General features: G+C 34.5%; 1 protein-coding gene across 1 annotated transcript; it reads right to left on the bottom strand.

Moving 5' to 3' along the window:
* Positions 1 to 1,402: 1,402 nt before the first annotated feature.
* On the bottom strand, positions 1,403 to 24,683 carry LOC120355869 (lipoyl synthase, mitochondrial-like; the record flags this gene model as incomplete). The annotated part of the gene is given in 6 exon segments (XM_039444607.1): positions 1,403 to 1,523; positions 9,492 to 9,693; positions 11,817 to 11,988; positions 23,529 to 23,662; positions 24,348 to 24,374; positions 24,377 to 24,683. Coding segments are annotated over 6 exon segments (963 nt in total), but the record flags the coding sequence as incomplete, so codon positions are not given.
* Positions 24,684 to 24,892: the final 209 nt, after the last annotated feature.

Genomic DNA, 24,892 nt, shown 5'->3' with positions numbered 1-24,892 from the left:
TATTAATTTTTAATTTTCAAATTAAAAATTTTGGAGAGAAATAGTACAGGCTCAGCCTAGTTTTTCCTCCAATGTCATAATCGTATTATGATTATAGTGTTGAATGAATGAATGAAAATGATAAAATGAATGAATGAATTTATTCGATACAAACATATAAAGCCTCACAAACAAATTAGAGTACAATCCTTATTTGCTACTTGGTGTCGGTTGCACAAAAGTCGAAAAATTTTAATCGTGATTAATTCCACGAGAACCAATCTGAGAAGCCGTCTTATCAAAAAGACCTTCTTTGATTGGTTCTCGTGAAATTAATCACGGTTAAAATTTAACTGGCTTTTGTGCAACCGGGCCTTAGGGTATAATTAGTATAAATTATAATATATAATAGCAAATTAATAAAAACAATATAAAAATCTTGAAGTATCCTTTATTTTTAAAAAACTCTAAAATAGTTAAACTGTTTAGAGTACTTCAAGATTTTTATATTGTTTTTATTAATTTGTTAAAAAGTAGCCCATATGAATGAAGTGTTTTTATATACTAGCAGTACAATGAAAAAGGTAAACAAATAATAATATCGCTCTTTATCAAGTATTCACAACGATTCAGTATTAAATAAAAAGATTAGAAGAGAACGATATTTGGGTTAGATTCAGGAAAGTTGGTGAAGGGGTATAGTATGAAAAAATTATCACCGATTAATTAGAAAATGTGACAAATTTGAATAAACAATTATAAGGTAGCACTAGCATTTGAAGATCAAAATCAAATAATGTTCATAAAAAAAAACAAATTCAACATAACATTGCAGAAGGAAACCAAAAACATAGAAGTGAAATTCAAGTAATTAATTCATTTTACAAGTTTACGCAGACTGCCGGCAAAGCCCAAAACAGTCTTCATTGATATCAACAATTTAAATCTAACTTATAGCGATAACTGGTTGGAAGAGTTGTAATAAGTAAAATTGATTCATTTATAGAGAAAAAAAATGTTGATGAAGCTTGAGGATTAGATTGATAAGAAATGGATGGTTGAGGACAGGCAGATGAAGCTCTTCTTCAGGTGTGAAATGCATTCCTTATCAAAGAGTTATTTCTCATTAAAAAGTTTTCTTTTAAATATTCACTAGGAAACACTGTCAAACTACAACAGAGAAATAATAGTATGTGAAAATTGGCAAAATTTCTCTGATGGTCAAATGTAATGCAAGCCTTGGTACCGTACCTTATAGGGTTGTTTCAGCAATTTCCCCAAGTGTTTTATATTGAGCTACAAAATCCTAAATCTCTTTTTATTAATCACGGGTCTTGAAAAAATCAAGCCTAGAGTTTATGTGGGCAACACTCTCATAATAAAATGAATAAAAGATTATATTTAAGAAAATTATTGGATCAACTTTACCTTTCATAGTTTGATGGACTTCCTCATCTGTTTCTCCCAAACCCAACATGATTGATGACTTGGTAATGAGGTCTGGGTTGTACTCTTTGGCTGCTTTCAACACTTTCATTGTTTGCCTGTTGAAAAGTTGAAGAAATTATTGACCGAGCGAAGTGAGGTCTAAGATTCAAGTCGACGGTTTGGCATTTCGCTTAATGTTTAAATGTTTATATGTTGCGCATTCACGGCGAAACGCGGAAATAGATTTTCATGAAATTTGACAGGTATGTTCCTTTTTTAATTGCGCGTCGACGTATATACAAGGTTTTCAAGGATAATATAAAAGGAAAAAGGAGCCTCCTTCATACGCCAATATTACAGTAAAAATCAGACTATAGAATTATTCATCATAAATCAGCTGACAAGTGATTACACAGATGTGTGGAGAAGCCAGTCTATTGCTGTATTTCCATAAGGTCCTATAGTTTCAATCAGGTACTTGTAGATGAAAATACTGTGTGAGGTCTACTGTTCACAGAACTACTAGTCATAAGATTGATGATCGTACAATTAGATAATCGTACAAAGTTGATATTATTAAATATTGGGATTACAATAGTAAAACGAGTCCTACCTCGAGGTTCGGTAGCATTTTTGAAAATACTTGGGTGGAGTAGTACTAGATCAACAGAATATTAAATCAGAAGGAGCTCAGGAACATATATTTTGCATACGTTCAGTCACTAATACAGGGTGGTATAATCTCATGGGGTAGATGCTATAAAACTAATCTGCAACCCTTGAAAGTAGCACATAAAGTTGTTCTGTATTTTGTTCTATTCAGATCAAGAACAATACTAGATGGAGACACACAACAAGTTCAAGTTCAAGTTCATTTATTGACACACTTTACAATTTACAATAATAAATAATACACAAAACATTACAAAACAATAATATAAAGTGGTTAGGTAACCTCATTTGAAAAAACGTGTTGAGGCACCATCACACTGAAAATAAAGAAAGAGTAGCTTAGAGCCTAGCTAAAATTATATAAAAACTTGATAAATGTTTATAATACAGAGAAAAAAATATGTTGAAGAGTACTAAGAGATAAACTGTCCCTTCATAAATGTATCATTCACTGCAATATGATAATACCAAAAATACAATATAAAAGTAACTATACTATCTAAACAGAAACTCAACATCTTCTAGTGAAAACAACCAAGATTTCAATTCCTTGAGAAAAATTCTTAAATTTAAACTAGAGGACACATGGAAAGGTAGATAATTATAAAACTTTAAAGCACAAAAAGTAAAAAACCTACGAAAAGCTTCAACATTAGCCTTCAACAGAATGACCTTATTTTGAAATCTCAAACGACTAGAGTAAACTCTAGCATTACTTTGAACATTTCCTCCTCTAATGAAAAATATTCTTAAAACTCTAAAGACATATAAATATCTTAATGGCAAAATATGAAATTTTTTAAAAAAAACCATTGCATGTTCCGTTCTAGGTACACGCGCCATTATTCTGATAATTTTCTTTTGTGCAACTAAAAGTGTATTGATATTTGTGAAATAAATACCTCCCCAACAAGTGATCCCATATTGTAGCTTACTTTCAATAATGGAAAAATAGATCAACCTTAATACATTTACATGGCAAATATTCTTTAAGTAGTAGAATGTTCTTATAGCAGATAACATATATTTATTAATAGAGTTAATATGCTCATTCCAATTACAATTTTTATCAATAAAAAGGCCTAAATATTTGATTTTATCAACTTGCTCAATAAGCATACAACTATGACAATTCAAATCATATAAAATTGCAATATCAGACTTTAAACAAATATTACATTTATAATACAAAGGTTTGATACAAGAAATTTTATCCTTTAAAGAAAAATGAATATACTTAGTTTTATTACTAAGGGATAATTTATTGAAAGAAAACCATAATTTCAATAACTGAAGATCATACTGAACATCCTTTTGCAATTCCAAAGCAGATTTTGAGTTGTAACATAAAGCAGTATCATCCGCAAAACTAGTAAGTGATCCTCTAAAGGGTCCACTACTAAGACTATTAATAAATATCAAAAAAAGAATAGGTCCAAGGACCGATCCTTGTGGAACACCACAGTTTATTGGTTCGAAGGAGCTAAATACATCATTATTAATTTTAACACATTGGACTCTGTTATTCAAATAGCTTTTAAAAAATTTCCAAGCAAAACCCCTGAAGCCCGCAAACCACATTACATTCAGTAACATACTGTGATCCACAGTGTCAAAAGCCTTGGTTATATCTATAAAAAGACCACCTACGCTCAATTTATTATTAAAGCCCTGATATAAATCTGCACAGAAATTCAATAACGCATCTTCTGTGGATTTTCCTTCCAAAAAACCAAATTGCTTTTCAGAGAAAAAACCATTTATTTTTAAGAAATCAATACATCGTTTTTTAATAGCCTTTTCAAAGATTTTTGCAAAAACACTAAGCAATGATATCGGTCTATAATTGTTCAAATCACAAATGTCACCCTTTTTAAAAAGAGGAATCACAACAGCAACTTTTAGTGATTCCGGAAAAATGCCATTAATAAAACTAAAATTAATCAAATATGAAAGTATTGGAGAAATTATACTACTAATCTCTTTAATAATAGAAGCAGATATTCTGTCAAACCCAGAAGATTTTTTCGAGTCCAGTGAATTTATAATCATTTCTACTTCCGAAACAGTAGTCTCAAAGAAATAGAAAGAATTCATCACTCGTTTCAATTTGAATAAAGTCCTATACTCTTTATTTATCTCATCATCTGGCGGATCTAATTTAAGTTTCAGCTGATCACTAACACTAACAAAAAAGCTATTAAATTCCTCTGCAATCCTATTTTCATCTTCCAAAATGACACTAGGGTTTACCCCTGCTTTGATCTTTATAATTTCAATAACTGAAGATCATACTGAACATCCTTTTGCAATTCCAAAGCAGATTTTGAGTTGTAACATAAAGCAGTATCATCCGCAAAACTAGTAAGTGATCCTCTAAAGGGTCCACTACTAAGACTATTAATAAATATCAAAAAAAGAATAGGTCCAAGGACCGATCCTTGCGGAACACCACAGTTTATTGGTTTGAAGGAGCTAAATACATCATTATTAATTTTAACACATTGGACTCTGTTATTCAAATAGCTTTTAAAAAATTTCCTAGCAAAACCCCTGAAGCCCGCAAACCACATTACATTCAGTAACATACTGTGATCCACAGTGTCAAAAGCCTTGGTTATATCTATAAAAAGACCACCTACGCTCAATTTATTATTAAAGCCCTGATATAAATCTGCACAGAAATTCAATAACGCATCTTCTGTGGATTTTCCTTCCAAAAAACCAAATTGCTTTTCAGAGAAAAAACCATTTATTTTTAAGAAATCAATACATCGTTTTTTAATAGCCTTTTCAAAGATTTTTGCAAAAACACTAAGCAATGATATCGGTCTATAATTGTTCAAATCACAAATGTCACCCTTTTTAAAAAGAGGAATCACAACAGCAACTTTTAGTGATTCCGGAAAAATGCCATTAATAAAACTAAAATTAATCAAATATGAAAGTATTGGAGAAATTATACTACTAATCTCTTTAATAATAGAAGCAGATATTCTGTCAAACCCAGAAGATTTTTTCGAGTCCAGTGAATTTATAATCATTTCTACTTCCGAAACAGTAGTCTCAAAGAAATAGAAAGAATTCATCACTCGTTTCAATTTGAATAAAGTCCTATACTCTTTATTTATCTCATCATCTGGCGGATCTAATTTAAGTTTCAGCTGATCACTAACACTAACAAAAAAGCTATTAAATTCCTCTGCAATCCTATTTTCATCTTCCAAAATGACACTAGGGTTTACCCCTGCTTTGATCTTTATAATTTTATTATTTTTGACTTTTTTCCTATATCTCATTTATTGTCTTCCATTGTTTCTTTATATCATTTTTATTTACACTAAATAAATTCATGTAATATTGCTCTTTTCTATAATCCATATCTCTTTTTAATCGATCACAATAGCGTTTAAAATAATTCTGAAATCTTAAATCACCTATTCGTTTCTTAACTTTTTTATACATTTTATTCCTATATCTTTGCCTTTCACACAGCGACTGTGTCATCCATGGTTTCAGAATGGTGTGCTTGTAATTATTTTTGCATTCCAACAATTCAGTAGCTTTATCAATATTATCGTTTAGAACATCAAGAAAAATATTAAACGCTTTATTTACATCACCCTCTGAATAAACTGACGACCAGTCCACCGATCTAAGATTATTTTTTAACAGTTCATAATTTAATTTCTTTCTATTAATTTTGTTATTTACAGAATGATTATTAAGTTTATCAGTTGAATGATCTTTCAGCTTAATACTACAAATGGAAATATCATGATCACTACGACCAGAGGACACAACATCTGAATCAAACAAAAAAACGTTGTGTTTAGATCTTACGTTAATATGATCTAAACAACTGCTACTATTTCCAAAAATACGAGTTGGCTTGCTGATTAATTCATAGAAACCATGGCTAGCCAATAAAGACCGATATTCAAAAGTATTAATAGAATGTTTCAAAGTACATATATTAATGTCGCCGGCAAAAACAACATTATTATCTCTTACGCACGCAAAAACACCATTCAACTCACTCAAGAAATCTATAACTGAGTAAGCATGTAATCGATACAGAACGATAAAGGTAATTTCAACGTCTGAACCTACATTGACCTTGACATTAATCACATCGGCTGTTGTCATAGTCACATCATTTTCAATAGCGGAGAATCTTTGTGATATAAATACAAGTACACCTCCAGCTCTATAGTTTTCATTACATTTAGAAAACTGATTATAACCATCAATCATATATCGTCCTAGTTCTGCTGTTTCAATCCATATTTCCGACAAGATTATAATTTCTGGTAATTTATCTAAAGAATTTAGGTGTATTAAAAAAAGATCAAAATTTTCTCTCAGACTTCTGATATTTTGATTCATGATAATTAGCCCATCTGCGCACGTATTAGAAAGAAAATAATTCATCAAAATAAAAGAGTCATCTATATTTTGGTAAGATATTAATGAATCATCACTTATTGAACTCATTAGTCAGTTGACATATTAATGAATATTAATATAAAAAATGAAAAACATAAATCGTCACCTTGCAATTAAACATAACAGCTTACTTGACCTCCCTCATCACAGTTTGGCAACGTCTTCCATAGATAGAATTTCGCGTACAGGGGATGATGACTCCTTCCGCATTAGGATTTTCCCGTTACGTATCCATAAGTACGCATAGTTCTTTTCTTTCTTCGCTAGTCGGGCAGCTGCAAAAACTTTTCGGCGTCCATAGCAGAGGTTTTCATTGATGTAAACAGGAGCAGTAGCACAAGAGAGACCAATGTCATTAGTACTGAAATCACGTTTGACTCTCCTTTTTTCTAATATTTTCAGTTTATCTTCTCGCCTCACGAATCGCGCAATTATTATTGCTGGACCAGCGTTATCACTCCTCTTACCCAGCCGATGACACACGTCTATGGCTTCCCTACTCACTTTGTGACCTAGAGCTGCCGAAACACCCGCGACTGTCTCATACAAATCTTCGTTTCCTTGTTCCGGAACACCATGAATCTCTATGTTATTAGATCTAGAGTATTGCTCGCTCTCGTCCAGCTTAAGTTCCAAATCTTTCACCCTTTTTGACAAATTAACTTTTTCCTGTTTGAGTTCTTCAATAACTGCAATATATTCACTCATTTTCATAGCCTGTTTATCCAACGTTTCTTTTTGTTCCTTAACCAGATTATGTAAAAATTCAAACGAAGTGTTCATTTCCTTCTCCATACGTTTACGATCATTCTTTGCTTCCTCTAACATGAATATAACCTGTGAGATACTGGCCTTACCTTTTTCAGCATCACTCACAGCCTGCATACTTGATCTTCTTGATGCAGCACACGGTGGGCAACGACAAATTTGTTTTTCACTTATAATAAAATCCAGTTCGTCTTTGGTCATATTCACGCATTTCAAATGGCAGAAACTACTGCAGTCACTACAAGAAATCGATGAACGTGCGGCACATTTCGAATTACATTCAACACAGTTAGAAGACATGTTTATAATTCAAAAATTACGACCACCGAATTCAGCAAAAAAGTCGCAGTAAAACAGTACAACACTTTTCCTTGTTTCTTCTTTGACTTAATTTTTTCCAATTAACACATAATTCCCAACCGCATCAAAATTGACTTCAAACAACAATAATAATAATAATAATATTAATAATAATAATAGTAATTTACTTTTTATGTAGTTGAGAAGTTGATATTGTGGTAATTATTCATATTGAATGAAGAAGACTAAGAAATTGTCAAAAAACCTCAGATTTATTGATACTTAGAAAGACCGGTTTCGGTTATTACACCATTGTCAATCTCTGATAAACAGAGTTTATCTTTCTAAGTATCAATAAATCTGTGGTTTTTTGACAATTTCTTAGTCTTTTTCATTCAATAGTAATTTGTTCGACCAATCGACTTACAGTATACAAATATTTCAATAAAAACATAACTGGTGTAGCAAAAACTTTCGCATGCACAATACTTTGTATATCAAAGTCTAAATGAAATCCCAAAGGTAATCCCGTGTGGGGCCCTTCTTCAAACCCATATTCAAAATAGAAAAACACATTGAACAATTAAGATAAGATAATAGTAATACAGCATTCAACACAACATATTCTAATTCTACAATATACAGTACAAAATAATACAATATATGTATTATTTTTTATTCAAATGGTATTGTAGTGTTATCAAAAAGGAAAAAACAATTTGTAGGTACTTATGCGGTCAAGCTTTAAAGCTTTGCATATGAGTAATTCAATCATAAAGTATCAGTTTATATTATATTATTTTTCAATAGTTACTATTTTCTTGCTTTTATTTCACTTCTGTATTATATTATTACAAAAATTCTATGACGAATAAATCATTATTCCATTTTAGTTGAATAACGTCAAATATTGAATTTCAAAACACGAGCTTATATTAGTTTTCCGAAATCCTTAGATATCCTATTATATTAAGCCAGCAATTTCTGTATTTTTATATATTTAAATCTGGTTATTTATGTTTAACGGATCTCGAAAACGGCTCTAATGATTTTCACGAAATTTGGAACATAGTAGGTTTATGATATAAAAATTCGACTGCACTAGGTCTCATCCTTGGGAAAACTCGCTAAACGACATTAAAAGGATGATTCATCCTTAACTGAAACAGCTGTGGATAGTAAAAAAGTGAGTGAGCGAGTGAGTACTATGTGAAAATCAAAATATCGCATCCCCGAAATTCATAAGATTACATATAGCCAGCTGTGAAATATAAACACGATCATTTTAGAGAATTGTGCTCTGTTTATCAAATAACGAGCGAAGCTCGGTGCCCCGATATTAATTACACAAATGCAAAATTAATTAATTGACCGAGCGAAGTGAGGTCTAAGATTCAAGTTGACGGTTTGGCATTTCTCTTAATGTTTAAATGTTTATATGTTGCGCATTCACGGCGAAACGCGGTAATAGACTTTCATGAAATTTGACAGGTATGTTCCTTTTTTAATTGCGCCTCGACGTATATACAAGGTTTTTGGAAATTTTGCATTTCAAGGATAATATAAAAGGAAAAAGGAGCCTCCTTCATACGCCAATATTAGAGTGAAAATCAGACTATAGAATTATTCATCATAAATCAGCTGACAAGTGATTACACAGATGTGTGGAGAAGCCAGTCTATTGCTGTATTTCCATAAAGTCTATAGTTTCAATCAGGTACTTGTGGATGAGAATACTGCGTGAGGTCTACTGTTCACAGAACTAGTAGTAATTAAATAATCTAAGTACCCTCTTTCAAAGTTAATTCAGTTTTTTAATTTCAATAAAAATAAGAGTAGCCCTCACCAATTGTTAATATTAAATAAGTATGAATAATAAAATTGGAAACACCTACCAATACTTGGCACGATGATCCCTGACAAACGGAGTGAGCGCCTCCACCGTTTCCACGTTGTGCGCATACACATCCAGCTTGGAGTCGACGATTGTCTTCACACAGTCGACGTTGCCGCCAAAGTCAGGCACCAGACACTCAACCAGGATGCGCGCGTTGCGACGCTTAATCTCTTGCACGGTGTCGGCGAAATGTCTCGCGCCTAAAATTCAAATTTTGTTTATTCAAATTAACAATATTTACAATCAAAAGCAATAAAATAACAGAAACACACAGCTCAGTAAGATGAAAAATCGATTTAATAACGAAAAGAATTAGCTTATACACGTACAATATAGAAAATTCACGAATGACGCATCATCACGTCTGAACTAGGTATTCAACTGATATACAGGATAGAAAGTTTCAAGTTTCATGTTTTTATTGGGCCAGTTGGACATAGAAGTTACATATAGCCATGTCACAATTTACATTGAAGAAACATACAATAAATGGCACAGGTACAACGAATCTATATATATATAAAAGCGAAATGGCACTCACTCACTCACTCACTCACTCACTCGCAGTACTAAAAATCTACCGGACCAAAAACGTTCAAATTTGGTAGGTATGTTCAGTTGGCCCTTTAGAGGCGCACTAAGAAATCTTTTGGCAATATTTTAACTCTAAGGGTTGTTTTTAAGGGTTTAAAGTTTGTCTTTTAGCATGTATATTCTTCTTCTCCCAATCTCTTTAATTATAATTGAAATTTCCATATCATATGTTACTATAGAACTATAATCTAGATAGAGTACCTCTTCGAAACAGTTGTCAACTGGCAACTAAATTAATAATTTTGTCAGGTTGGCATTAAGTTGAGTTGACTTTGTTAGGTTGGCACCAAGTTGAAGATTTAAATGAATTTATCGCGGAAAAATTGATTGGGCACTGCTACTTCAATCCTGGGAATATTATTACTAGCCGTCAGGCTCGCTTCGCTTGCCATATCCGTTTAGCCAGACGTTTAGTCTGGCCCCCGACTAACATATGATAAAAATGCTCAAATGAAAAATGCAGGCGAGCGAAGCGAGCCTGCTGATTTCATTCTTGGTCGATCCAGTCGGGGGTCCAGGGGGCAGAGCCCCCTGGCTAGACGGATATGGCGAGCGAAGCGAGCCTGACGGCTAGTACAATATACAATAATAAATGAAACAGAAAAGTTAAGTTCACGAATGACGCGTCATCTCGTCTGAACTACTGGACTGATTAACTTGAAATTTTGCATAGGATTACCAAGGATTTTTATATGCCTATTTTAATTTAAGTTCTTTAAGACTGTGCAAAGGATAAAAATAAACTTTCTACCTGTGATATTTTTCAGAGTTTTTCGATTTGTCAAAGTTGATCTATCAAGCTATCAAAATTAAAAAGTTTTCTCAGGAAAACATTTTTTTTTCGATCATTACTCTTTGAGATATGAGTGCCTAAAGTTTAAATTTTAACTTTTAGTTGAGTTATTTTCGGTCATTTTTGGTCAATTGGATAACTTTCTCAAAAATTGATATTTTCAGAAAATTTTTGTTTTATTAGGCCAACAATACCATGAAGAATCTATCCTTAAAATCTCATGGTTTTATCTTTCACCGAACTTAAAATGTTCTGGCACAAAAATTTAAACTTTAGGCGCTCATATTTCAAAAAGTAATGATCGAAAAAAAAATTTTTCCTGAGAAAACGTTTTCATTTTGATAGCTTGATAGTATACAAATCGAAAAACTTTGAAAAATAACACCAGTAGAAAGTTTAATTTGAGCCTTTGCACAGCCTTAAGATTTCAGTACGCCAAGTTTTCAGTTTCTCAAGTTTTTAATCACACACTTGCGGAGCAAAGGGTACTTGCTAATTTAATAACTAGGAACATCCCTGAAAAACGTTGACCACAGATTCCCAAAATATGTGTACACATGTATTGTCAATATTGTTATTGTTTTACATCGTTGGGTATTATTCATAAATTATTTACAAAGCATACACATATTTTTGTTTTTAGGGCTGTTTCTGTTTTTTATCATGCGCTACAGACAGTAGTTTTGGTAATATGATTTAAAACCTTGGACTAGACTCACATCTTTCAATTCTTACTTTATACTAGTTTTTTTCTTTCTATCATTTATTATATATTTCATAATGTTTTTACCTTGTTAGTCTTTTCGTCTATCTGATCACACTACTGGAAACGCGATCGTTAAATTTTCCAAAATACTATTCAACTTCCAACTATATGTTATGCAATTTGAGGAGGATATAAATTAATTTATTCATAAGAGGCGACCATCTATTTACCTCCGTCAGGTAAGTCGTCACGGTCGACGGATGTGAGCACGACATAGTCGAGGCCCCACGACACGATCGCTGCCGCAGTCTTTGTCGGTTCGTCGCGATCGGGTGGCGGTGGTGCGCGCGACGTTTTGATCGAACAGAAGCGGCAGCCTCGTGTGCATGTATCGCCCAGCAGCTGACACACAACATTGAGAAATTCGTCAAAATAAAACCAGAAAATAGATCAGTCAAATAAATAGCACAGTTCGATTTGATCAAACACATTCGACGGCCTTGTGTGCCCAGAAGCTAAACGAAACATCAAGAAATAAATTCAGGAAATAGATAGTGCACGTGTCCCTCAGAAGAAATTCAAGTGTCATCAAGAAATTTGTCAAAATCAAAGCAGAAAATAGATATATCAGTCGGAGCCAAATAACTAAAGTTGGACTCCCATACATCTTCAATGGCAATATTATTCCCATACATTCGTATTTGACTGATCATATTCACTACTCTTTCTATGTACTGATTATTAAAACACGATAAAAAATTATCAAAAGTATCCTTTATTTTATTTCAACACTACTACTTTATTGAAACTATCGAACAGAAAACAGGCGGTTTGTGTGAGGCATACTAGTATGAATGGCTTTGACTAAACAATATTGTTCTAAAACCTTGGATGTTTCAACAAATGCAGGTACGGTATTTGTATGAAAACGGTAGGGGTCATGAAATGTGTGCGCAGTGACCAGCCAGCTAGATTGCGTCATCGCAACCATCCAAGGTTTTCAACACCTATTGGCAATTTATGGAACTTATTTGTTAAAATGATGATTGGATATAAAACGACGTCAGCTACTCCGGAAATGTAGCACAAACATGCGCGTGACACCTTTGAAAGGTTACAATAGTAAGGTTACACCTTTAATGACATCAGCACATTGAAAATGTGTCAGTGAAATTAACTTCAATTTGCTATATGATTCGTAGACTCTTGCCTATTGTAGACAATAACATTTTAATGAAGGTTTACTACGGATGTTTCAGCAGTATTATCAGCTACGGCATGACAATGTGGGGTGGTAGCACACTGGCCAAAATAATTTTTCTATTACAAAAGCGTATTGTACGAACAATTTGAAAAGCACCATACGTAGCACATTGTAAACAACTATTCCAACAATTAAATAAATTGACATGGCCATCAATGTTGATTGTGGAATCGGCGGCCATGATGGTGAAGAGGAAGCCTGAATTGTTTGTGAGGAATGAGGAAATTCATCAGCATAACACTCGCCAAACACGGATGATCCACGTAGAGCAGATGACATCAACCCTAGCCAGGAATGGTCCTAAATTCCTCAGCTCAAAAATATATAACATGGTTCCGGCTAGCATTAGAAGCATAGAGAGAGAGAGAGAGAGAGAGAGAGAGAGAGAGAGAGAGAGAGAGAGAGAGAGAGAGAGAGAGAGGAGAGAGAGAGAGAGAGAGAGAGAGAGAGAGACAGATTCAAGAAAGCTTTCAAGAGCTACCGTATCTGTTAGCCAATCCATACTACTCGGTGGAAGAGTATCTACAGATTGAATGAAAAAGACTGAGATTTAGTTTATCAGAGATTGACAATGGTGTAATAACCGAAACCGGTCTTTCTAATTATTAATAAATCAGTGGTTTTTTGACAATTTCTCAGTCTTTTTCATTAAATATGAATAATTACCACAATATCAACTTCTCAACTACACAAAAAGTATCTACAGAGTGACGACCACGACGCAGCTGCGTTTCCAGTGGCATAACTACAAGGATCAGTAGTCCAGGCAATGAATGCTCAGAAAAGGTTATAGAGGGAAATGTTTGGAAGACAATTTTTGACCCCGCAGTTCTGTTTAGGGTAGTAAGGAGGTGAACATATCAAAAGTCCCCACCCCTACCCACTGTGCTAAGGGGGTGGGGGTGGTTCAAAAGTACCATTTCTGGTTTCTCGCGTTTACCTCGAAAACTATGTATCTTACAGACATAAATGTTATATACAAAATTAGAGCTTACATTATTTCCTACAATATTTTATATTTGTTTCTTCAACTCTAATTCAGGTTGTTGCTGTTCTAAGTACTTTATTCATAAAATGAGAGTTTTATTTTAGGTATTATTGATTTTGAATATATATTTTATAATTATGCTTATCACGATCCCTTTCTAAAAGATAAAATGTATACATTGCATTTTTTTGGTCATTCTCTCATTCCGGTCGTATATTGACAAAAATACTTTTCAACTGAGTTTTATTCTAATAATAAATTAAACACAACACCTTAGTCTGTGTGCTGATTACAGGTGAAAGAGAACTTTAACGCCAATATTCAGTGGTGAATCTTATGATATCATAAATAGACAAGTAGGTCTTATAAATGAATTTATTATAATTAAATAGGCAAATGGATTACGATATCACTAGATAGATGGTGTAACTTATAATTTTTAATTTTATTATTATTGTTCTCAACGTTATCAAAGCAGTATCGTGTTTTTTTTTATGTGATGTTTCTCCATGCGAATTAGTCATTTTAGGTCCTTCCTAGTAGTTTTGTTCAGTACTACATATAGTGTATTATTTTTTAATTTGAATTTATATTCTTAATCTGTAATTAATTATAGTGAGTTGAATTACTATGATAATCTATGAATGATATGTGTAACATCTTAAATCTGGGTAGACTAAAAGCCCTAACAGAAACAGTAATAGGTCTGAAATAAAGTAACTGGCTAATATCGCCAAATAGATAATAACTAAGATAAGATAGCATCAGCTTGTTCTGGCTAAATGGTACAAGAACCTAAAAAGGATTTGAAGGGAGTTTATTGCTCATAAATAGATTATTATATAAAATATTTGAAGATTGAGGTTATGTACATGTATTCACGGATCGGTGACCTAGAGATCGATCAAACCGAAGAACGTAGAATCTGACCAAAACCCCTTGGCAGAGCTTTATTGCAATCAGATGGTGTGCAATATGAAAAAACACCCGTCCACGTGGCTAATTATTAGGTAGCATGGAATTAATATTAATGTATAGAATATTAACTAGCATGCAAAGAGCATAAATAAAAAACCAAATAAAAATAATTTAATGTATTCAGGAAGTAAGAGTTACCAGGCGCATGAATACCGAATAAAATTGCATGCACCAATAGTAAAACGGCAGTTAATAGGCGGCAACTGTAGGCCAGTTCAAAAATATTTCTATATATTTATATAAATGTACTAGTTTTTGTATTATAAGTTTGTATAATCTATGTTATCGATTTGGCTCGAATGCAAAGAAATTATTAATCATATAATCTAAGCAATATTTTGGTATTTTTTGTAAGATCTATTTGAACTTAATGGCGGAGGATTAAGATATTTAAATTTTATGCTAATTTGAAAGTCGGAAAGAGGATCTGTAAAACTTGAGAAGGAAGAACCAGCACTCGCCAGCCAAATGCCACCATAAGAGGACCCCAAATATTTTAGAGCGAAGTACCTTACTAATGATTTTGTAAAAGTTAAAGTTAAAGTAAATTATTAAATTTCTTAAAAGACTTCGTGATGCTATTGTGAAGCAGAAGTCATTTTCATTTTGAATTAAACTTATAACCCCTTGGAGGAGACGATTCCGGCTACCATATTCCCGGACCACATGGAGTTGGATCGACATCGGCGGCTTACAAGAAGATTTTCGACACGTGAGTGATTAAATTTGAATTTAGTGATGGGCGCCCTAGTGCTTCGAATTAATCTGATGATCAAAGCTAGCTCGCCGAAAGGGTTTTATTATAAATTGAGAAATTAATAAGAGTAATACTTGCGCAAGTAAAATTAGTATTAAAGGTATTTATTTGAAAGCAAAATATAGATCAATATTTTAGAAATTCTATTAAATCAAAGAAGTACGAAATCTAGGCTATTAAAACATATGCATATAATATTTAATTTTTTGCAATACAATTTGCGATAATTTATTATAGTTCTAATTCACTAGATGAATGGCTCTACCCATTCCGTCAGGTGCCGAATCTTGCACCCTGAGATAAAAATATATATTCGATACAAATAAATCTACTAAATACTAGAGATTTTAATATATATATATATATATATATATTTGGATTATTAGTGGCTAATTTATCAAGCTGATCTTAGAGCACACATTTTTTGATTGAATTATCCAAGTCGACAAGTATTAGCAAGCGCATATCGCAACTACATGCAACAGAATGCATATGATTTTAAGATAAAGGCACATGGTAATGATTCGTGCCATAAATCTAGAATATAAAGTTAGCCTGTGATATTTTTATTGATTTCAATTATTGTTCTATTTTTATATTATATATTTTTTTTATCGCTCTATATATATTTTTTGCCTCGACTGATCTTTGCATTATTTATGTAATATATGTATGAAACTTTCATGGTGTGCAATTTATTTTTTTATTCCTCAACTCTATAGTATAAGTATCATTTATATATATATTTATTATTTATTGAATTACAAGAGTTATTGGAGAAGCCCATATCTAGGCCTATCAAGATTTTTTAAGACTGAATACTATTAGAAAACCACGACCTAATTATATCAAATCTCATGCTTTACCGACTGATGCCAAGCAGGAGGCTAATCGTTATTTAAAAATAAAGAATAACGTGACATATGTTAATACCGTATATCTAAATTTATTGTGGGTTCCTACACGCTAGTTGAGGAGAATCAATTTCTCTATTTTCTATTTCTTGTTATCTTTTTTATCTTTCATTTTCGTTTTCTTCCCATATATGCTCTTTTCTATCTCTTTTTTTAATTGTGTGTATGCGAGTGTGAATGAAGTTCCAATGAAGCCATGTGAAATCTATACTGATTTTCAATTCCTGATATGCCACCTAGTCATTAATATAAAATTTTGTATATTATATCCTATCAATTATGATGGAGGATGAAAATATATGTGTTCTATTGAGCTCTGTTGAAGAAGTTAATGATTCACATATTTCATCAAGTCATAATTTTACGATCCTTCATCAAAACATTCAAGGGATTAGCAGCAATTTTGATAAGTTTGTTACATATATTAACTGCTGGAAAGTGAGGCCAGCGATAATAGCACTGACTGAGGTGTGGTTGGATACAGATGAGCAGGTGTCACAGTATTTTATTGATGGCTATGAATCATGTTCAAGTGTTTCTTCTTTCACGAGAGCCACTGGCTTGGTTGTTTATTATTCCACTGAATTAGTTGGTTTAAACTGCAGTGTGACGGAATGTAGGGTGGAGGGTGCGGATATTCTTTATCTTCATTGCACCTTATCAAACTACAAATTCAATCTCATTGTGCTTTATCGATGGCATGGCTTTGAATGCGATAGATTTCTTACTAGTCTTGATTCTATTTTAAACGTTCCTTCTGCCTGTGACACTGTTATAATAGGTGACGTCAATATCAACATTTTGGGGTCTGGTGATAACAAAGTTGATGATTATTTAGAAATACTTAGCTATTACGGCTTCGAATCAATAATAGATATACCTACCAGAGTGACTGAGACCACATCATCCTGCATTGATCACGTATTTATCAGATCTCGAAATTTTTCTCATTTTGTAAAATGCGCAGTTATTGAGGATTTAATTGGCGATCATAGAGCTGTATCATTGACAATTCGAGCTAACTTAGAGAATAACTTAAGGAACTCTTGTCAAGATGAATATAAAATAGATTTTGATAAACTGAATAATTTCCTGCTGTCCCATGATTGGGGTGATGTTTTATTCAGTAATGATGTCAACTATAAATTTGATAAATTTCTTGAAGTCTTTGAAAATTACATTGCGTGTTCAAAAGTGAGAGTCGAATCTCAAATAAATTCAACAAATTTAAAGAAGCTTAAACCATGGATAACTGATGGTCTATGTGCAGCAATCCACTCGCGCGATAAATTATTTAAAAAAATGAAAGCTAACCAGAAAACCTAAGGATAAAAAATAATTTAAAAACTTATTCTAGAAAAATAAAAAATTGGATTAAAATTCAAAAACAAAAGTATTATTCTACATTAGATCAAATGCCCCCTCGGTAAAAATGGCTAGTTCTAAATAAACTGTGTGGAAATCCGAGAAAAACTAGATCTCATGATGAATTGAAAATAGAACACAGGAATGAAATTGTAACGGATCCAAAAACAATAGCAAATCTATTTAATGATTTTTTTGTTAACATTGGCAGAGACGTTTTAGCTACTTCTTATGGTGCAGCTGATAATGAAAATGACTATCATAACACCTTCAAGGAAAGAAACCATCAAGCGTCTATGTTTTTTGAAGCTGTCACCTATGATGAACTGTTAATTTACATAAAACAATTAAAAAATGGTACTTCTTCTGGAGATGATCTTATATCTTCTAGAATTTTGAAGGAGGTTGCTCTGACCATTGTTCCCATTCTAGTTGATATTTTCAATTGCAGTCTATCTACAGGAATATTTCCTTCTGGGATGAAGCTAGCAAGAGTGGTGCCAATCTACAAATCCGGTTCTAGATTTAAGTTGAACAATTATAGACCTATATCTCTGCTGTCTGTCTTCTCAAAGATATTGGAAAAGATAGTGAAAAGAAGACTTCTCAATTTCCTCAACTCATATAACTTTTTCTATAATAAACAGTTTGGCTTTCGTGAACGCATGAATACTGAAATGGCTCTTGAAAGATTCATGTCGGTTGTTTTCTGTGGCTTCAACTTCAGGCCAGCGCGCTGTGTTGCAGGACTGTTTTTGGACATTAGAAAGGCATTTGACACGGTAACCATTCAATCTTGTTGAATAAATTATCTAAGGCTGGTATCAGGGGCATGGTTCTGGATTGGTTCTCTTCATATTTGAAGGACAGGCAGCAATATGTATCTATTGGGAGAGTGATGAGTGAGGTTCAGGGAGTGGACTGTGGTGTACCACAGGGTTCCGTCCTTGGACCAATCTTGTTTCTCATCTTTATAAATGATCTCTATTCGTGTGAGTTCAATGGTATGCCTGTGTCCTTTGCAGATGACACTGCCTTGGCATATTGTGGACTGGATGGCCCCAACTTAGAGAGAATGATTCAGGATGATTTGGATGAGCTATTGCTTTGGTTCAGGCACAATAGAATACAGCTCAATCTTACAAAAACAAAATATATATTGTTCACATTAACAACACCATGGACACTGCCTTCTGCACTGAAGTTTCATGGTGCCTGTGATCGGAATGACTGTGACTGTGAGGTCGTTGGTCAGACCAATGCCATTAAATATTTAGGTGTGATTGTTGATGAAAAGCTTAACTGGTCTCAGCATATATCTATCATAAAAAACTATCTGTTACTCGTCCTGCGAAAATTCTATTTCTTGAATAAATTTCTCCCTTTAAATGTTCTTAGGCAGTTATATTTTGCATTTGTTGATCCAAAAATAAGTTATCCACCTATATTTGTCACTTGAAACCATTGATAACGGTGCAGAAATCGATAGTCCGTGTTATAAATAGAAAGGGTAGATATGAACATTCTTTTCCTCTATTTCAGTGCCTTGGATGTTTGCCTCTTAGATATATGTATGTGTTTAAGGTCCTGTATATGTTCTTTGTAATGTCTGGAAACGGTGGTCATACGTTGCTCAGGGATGTTCCCAGCTATCAAACTAGGAGAGTGACAGCTGATTTACTGAGACTTCCCAAATCGTATACCACTTGTTTCCAGAAATCGTTTGTATTTCTTGGCCCCAAGTTTTTTAATAACATCCCAATTGAAATCAAGAGGCTTCAAAATCAACTTGTTTTCAAAAAAAGAATTCTTAGATGGCTCAGAGGTCTTATGCCTGACCATTTAGAATCCTTATTCAATGTTATTTCGTAGTTAAAATGTAATTTTGGTGGCTGGCAATAAGCATTAGTAAGATGAGCTGTTTTTGGAAAGTGTGCAAGGTGTGTGAATGTGAGAGTGAATGGTTGCTAGTCTTTTCTTTCTCTTTTCTTTTTCTTTCTCCTTTTATTCATGCATTTAAAATTAGTGAAGTGATATTCATTCCTGCTTGCAAACGTGGAGTATTGTATACTTCCAGCAGGTAGTATTTTTTATTCCGATTCACAAATTTACCGTATATCTAATAAAACATACCAGTATTTATTTTATTAATCTTCCATTAATTATTTTTTATCTTACTGAGCTGAGTGTTTTGTTTTTCTTATTGATTCTGAATGTGAATATTGTGAGTTTGAATAAATAGAATTTGAATTTGAAAAAAAAAAAATATTCATTTCTCAACTTTCTGTATATCTTTCTAGTTTTCGAGATATCCGCTCTTGAAGATGTGACATTTTATGAAAAAACACTTTTGCCTCCATTTTTTTCAAGTTTTTGCTCTTATAACTTTTTAAAAATCGATGGGAAAAATCCATGCTGATTATAAGCTTATAGAGCATTGAATTCTCTTCAATTTGATGTATAATTCCTTACTTTTACGAATTTCCCTACACCTCTTGCAGCAGCTTTAGTGTTGAGTGTGAAATCTCCACTTTTGCAATAATAGACCTGACAAAGGAATCTGGAGAGAATGTTTTCAACACAACTTTTGACTTTGCAGCTTTGTTAAGACTTTTTAGGAGTAGAACATATCAAAAGTCCCCATTCCTAACTCATGTGCTAAGGGGATGAGGGTGGTTTAAAAGTTGCATTTTTAAGCGTTTTGCTCCCACGCTCACATCTTGAGAAAAATGCGTTCAACCCACATAACTAACCATTCATAAATGAAGCTTGATAAACACTCTACACTTTTTGTTCAGTGGAATAATGTGATATTTCCAACAGTTTCCCAGATATTCGCTCTTGAAGGTGTGTAATTGTTAAAATAACAGGTTTTTATCCAATGTTTTGCTTTTTCAGGGCTTATAACTCTCCAACAATGCATCTTAAAAACTGACGCTTATCGTAGGTTTGTAGAGCATTGAATTATATTTAAAAATGATGTATTATTTCACTATTCCTAGTTTCCCTCTCATTGTTATAGTAGCATCAATGTAGGGGGTGAAATTTTCATTGCTGCAACAATTGATCGTTTGACCATGACATTTGAAGGGGGGTGTCGGTGACACAATTTTTGACTTTGCAGCTTAATTTGCACTAGTTAGTAAGTGAACATAGCAAAAGTGCGCATCTTTATCCCCTCTGTTGAAGGTGTGGAACGGCAGAGTTGACACTTGTTGCAGCAATGGAAATTTCACCCCCAGAATTGAAGATGCTATAACAATGAGAGGAAAACTTGAAATAGTGAAATGATACATCATTTCAAAGAGAATTTGATGCTCTACAAACCTACGATAAGCATCAGTTTTTAAGATGCATTGTTGGAGAGTTATAGGCTCTGAAAGAGCAAAACATTGAATAAAAACCTGCTATTTTAGCAATCACACACCTTCAAAGAGCGAATATCTCGGGAGCTGTTGGGAATATCACAAAATTCCACTGAACAAAAAGTGTAGAGAGTTTATCAAGCTTCATTTCTGAATGGTTAGTTATGCGGGTTGAACGCATTGTTCTCAAGATGTGAGCGTGGGAGCAAAACGCTTAAGAATGCAACTTTTAAACCACCCTCATCCCCTTAGCACATGAATTAGGAATGAGGACTTTTGATATGTTCTACTCCTAACTAGTCTTAACAAAGCTGCAAAGTCGAAAATTGTGTTTAAAACATTCCCTCAAAATTCCTTTGTCAATTGGTCTATTATTGCAAAAATGGAGATTTCACACTTAACACTAAAGCTGCTGCAAGAGGTGTAGGAAAATTCGTAAAAGTAAGGAATTATACATCAAATTGAAGAGAATTCAATGCTCTATAAGCTCATAATCAGCATGGATTTTTCACATCGATTTTTAAAAAGTTATAAGAGCAAAAACTTGAAAACAATGGAGGCAAATGTGTTTTTTCATAAAATGTCACACTGTCAAGAGCGAATATCTCGAAAACTAGAGAAGATATAGAGAAAGTTGAGAAATGAATATTGTAGGAAATTATGTAAGCTTTAATTTTGTATTGTCACAAAGTAAAATTGTGACGAGAAAATAATTAATAATATTGAAAGACGCTCGGCTATCAGCAAAGCTAGCTGACCGCGGAGATAAAGAGGGTACCGATGGCGCACCATCTTTCGCGCATCGAGAAGATTCTTACCGCCTCTGGCTGCGGCTTCATCCTCCATCCCCTCTAATTTGGGAGAGTATATAAACGCCGGACGAGCCCCAGACCACAGCATTCCGCTCCCAACCTTCCTCTCCTGTACAGCTGCCCGTTGGCTGCCGTACGTCCCTGACCTCCTGTCCTTGTACAGCGGCCCGTTGGCTGCCGTACGTGTCCCTCTCCTCTCATCCTCCCAGGGCACAGCGGCCCGTTGGCTGCCGTCCCTTTCCACCTATCCTCCAGGGCACAGCGGCCCGTTGGCTGCCGTACGTCCCTGACTCCTGTCCTGGTACAGCAGCCCGTTGGCTGCCGTACGTCCCTCTCTTCTCATCCTCCCAGGGCACAGCGGCCCGTTGGCTGCCGTCCCTATCCTTCCATCTCCCCAGGGCACAGCGGCCCGTTGGCTGCCGTCCCTATCCTTCCATTCTCCCAGGGCACAGCGGCCCGTTGGCTGCCGTCCCTATCATCCCATCCTCCCAGGGCACAGCGGCCCGTTGGCTGCCGTCCCTATCATCCCATCCTCCCAGGGCACAGCGGCCCGTTGGCTGCCGTCCCTATCCTTCCATCTCCCCAGGGCACAGCGGCCCGTTGGCTGCCGTCCCTATCCTCCCATCTCCCCAGGGCACAGCGGCCCGTTGGATGCCGTCCCTATCCTTCCATCTCCCCAGGGCACAGCGGCCCGTTGGCTGCCGTCCCTATCCTTCCATTCTCCCAGGGCACAGCGGCCCGTTGGCTGCCGTCCCTATCCTCCCAGCGCACAACGGCCCGTTGGCTGCCGTCCCTCCTGTCTATCCTTCCTCTTCCTTCTGTACTGGAGCGGAACCGAGGCCATAAGGCCAATACAAAATTACCTCGAAGTGGTCTCATCAGGAAAGAGAGCGACCTTCACGCTGTCAGAAGCACCAGGAGGTGCTGTCCACGCCAGCTGAGGCACAAAGATGGAAGAAGAGGAACTTCGACTTGCCTCCTTTCCCCGCCAACATTACGACTGAGCTAAGTCATCCAGGTGCAACACCTGGGTATCAATCACCCACCTCTGAAGCTACTCAGGGTGTACGTGATAGTATATAATAGTTATGTCCCTAAGATACATAGTTTTCTAGTTGTATGCGACAAACCAAAAAATGGTACCTTTGAACCACCCTTAGCACAGCGGGTAGGGGTGGGGACTTTTGATATGTTTACCTCCTTACTTCCCTAAACAGAACTGCGGGGTCAAAAATTGTCTTCCAAACATTTCCCTCTATAACCTTTCTTTGACTGGACTACAAGTAGGCCTAGTAGTTTTGCAATAAAATAAATTAATATCTAATATATTATTTCCAGGAGTTCTAATGGGACTATTTCCCCACTCATCCCGACAGAATGAGTAAGGACAGTCAACAGTAGTGACTTGGTTAAAAACTTTTGGTAACGAGCTGGTTTGAAGACGGGATCTCTACGTAAGCACTCTATCCACTAGACCATGGATCACTCCAATTACTCACCATAATGGTAGCAGTTGCTGTTCCATGTTGGCCTCCTCCCCAGCATTCACCAATATTCGGGCAGCGGGCCTCTTCGCATACTGTGTGCAGATTCAAGTCTCTCAACTGCTCCTTGATTCGAGAGAAATTTTTGCCTAAAACAACACCACTTTTACAAAACCAATTCCTCCAAGCTTAGAGAAACAACTTCTTCCACATTCAAAACCCCACCTATTGCAAATATTTTCAAATCCAGAAGACCATGAGGCGATTTCATTAAAATTCAAATTATTTTTAAATAGAAAATGGATCGAAGAAAAATTCCATAAGGAGGATAAACGCTAATTGAATGAGCATAATCGCTCTCATCAGTGGGAGCGCTTTATAAATGGAAACTATTATTTTCGTAAATGATAACAGGATTTTATATTTATTGTTTCCCATTATCAGAAGAGAGCAGTTGCATACAATAGCAATTGAGGGATGGTCTTTCTTCGAGCATTCAGAAGAGTTTGTCGAGAATACTTACTTAGTTACTAGCATAGAATAAAGTTACTAGCATAAAATAAAGTTACTAGCATAAAATAAAGTTACTAGCATAGAATAAAGCAATCTTATAAGTTTTCTTTGCTACTAGGAAACTCTTAACTGAAGAATACTTCTAATATAGTTCGATAGAGAGTAGTATGTAAGTTACATCATTGCAAGTAATTAAAACAAGTCACTTACTATGGACTACCATTTAACATAATTTGATTTATTGTACGAAAATTCATGCAGCATCTACATGTTGGCTCAAATTAGAGGGCCAAAATGTGGCTGCGAAATTAGAGTAGTTACCTTGTGGAATTTCGGTTTTCAGCCAGGTGGCAATCTCAATCTGGTACTGTCTCCTTGGTTACGTTTCAATCGTCCATTGTATGTACTCCAGTCAACTTCTTTATCATTTTTCTCCTTTTCTTGTATAAAGTCTGACAAGTCTGGGCCATTTGCAAGCCTTTCCCTTAGCTTCTCAACAGCCGAATTGTGTTTACATCTGTAACACTTTAATATAATAATACAAAGGTTAGGTAGTGTACAAGCTTTACATGAGAAAACTGATACAACTAGTACGTCTGGACAATGCAATGCATTCAATGCAAGATGAAGCAGGCCATATACGGATAATTCCATGACCTCAAAATTACACACTAAGTTTAGTTAAAAGACTGATTAAAATCTTTAAATTAACAGAAATTAAAAATATAAAATATATTTAATAGGATTCTGTGACTATATCATAGACATTCACTAATATTAGTAGTATTAACAAGAGATCTAGAAATTGAAATATAAATTTTTTTAAATGTGCATGGTATCAGAAGACTAATATTAATGTATAGAGC

This window comes from Nilaparvata lugens, unplaced genomic scaffold, assembly GCF_014356525.2.
Source record: "Nilaparvata lugens isolate BPH unplaced genomic scaffold, ASM1435652v1 scaffold5051, whole genome shotgun sequence".
Lineage (NCBI taxonomy): Eukaryota > Metazoa > Arthropoda > Insecta > Hemiptera > Delphacidae > Nilaparvata > Nilaparvata lugens.
This window is presented reverse-complemented; position numbering and strand designations above follow the sequence as displayed.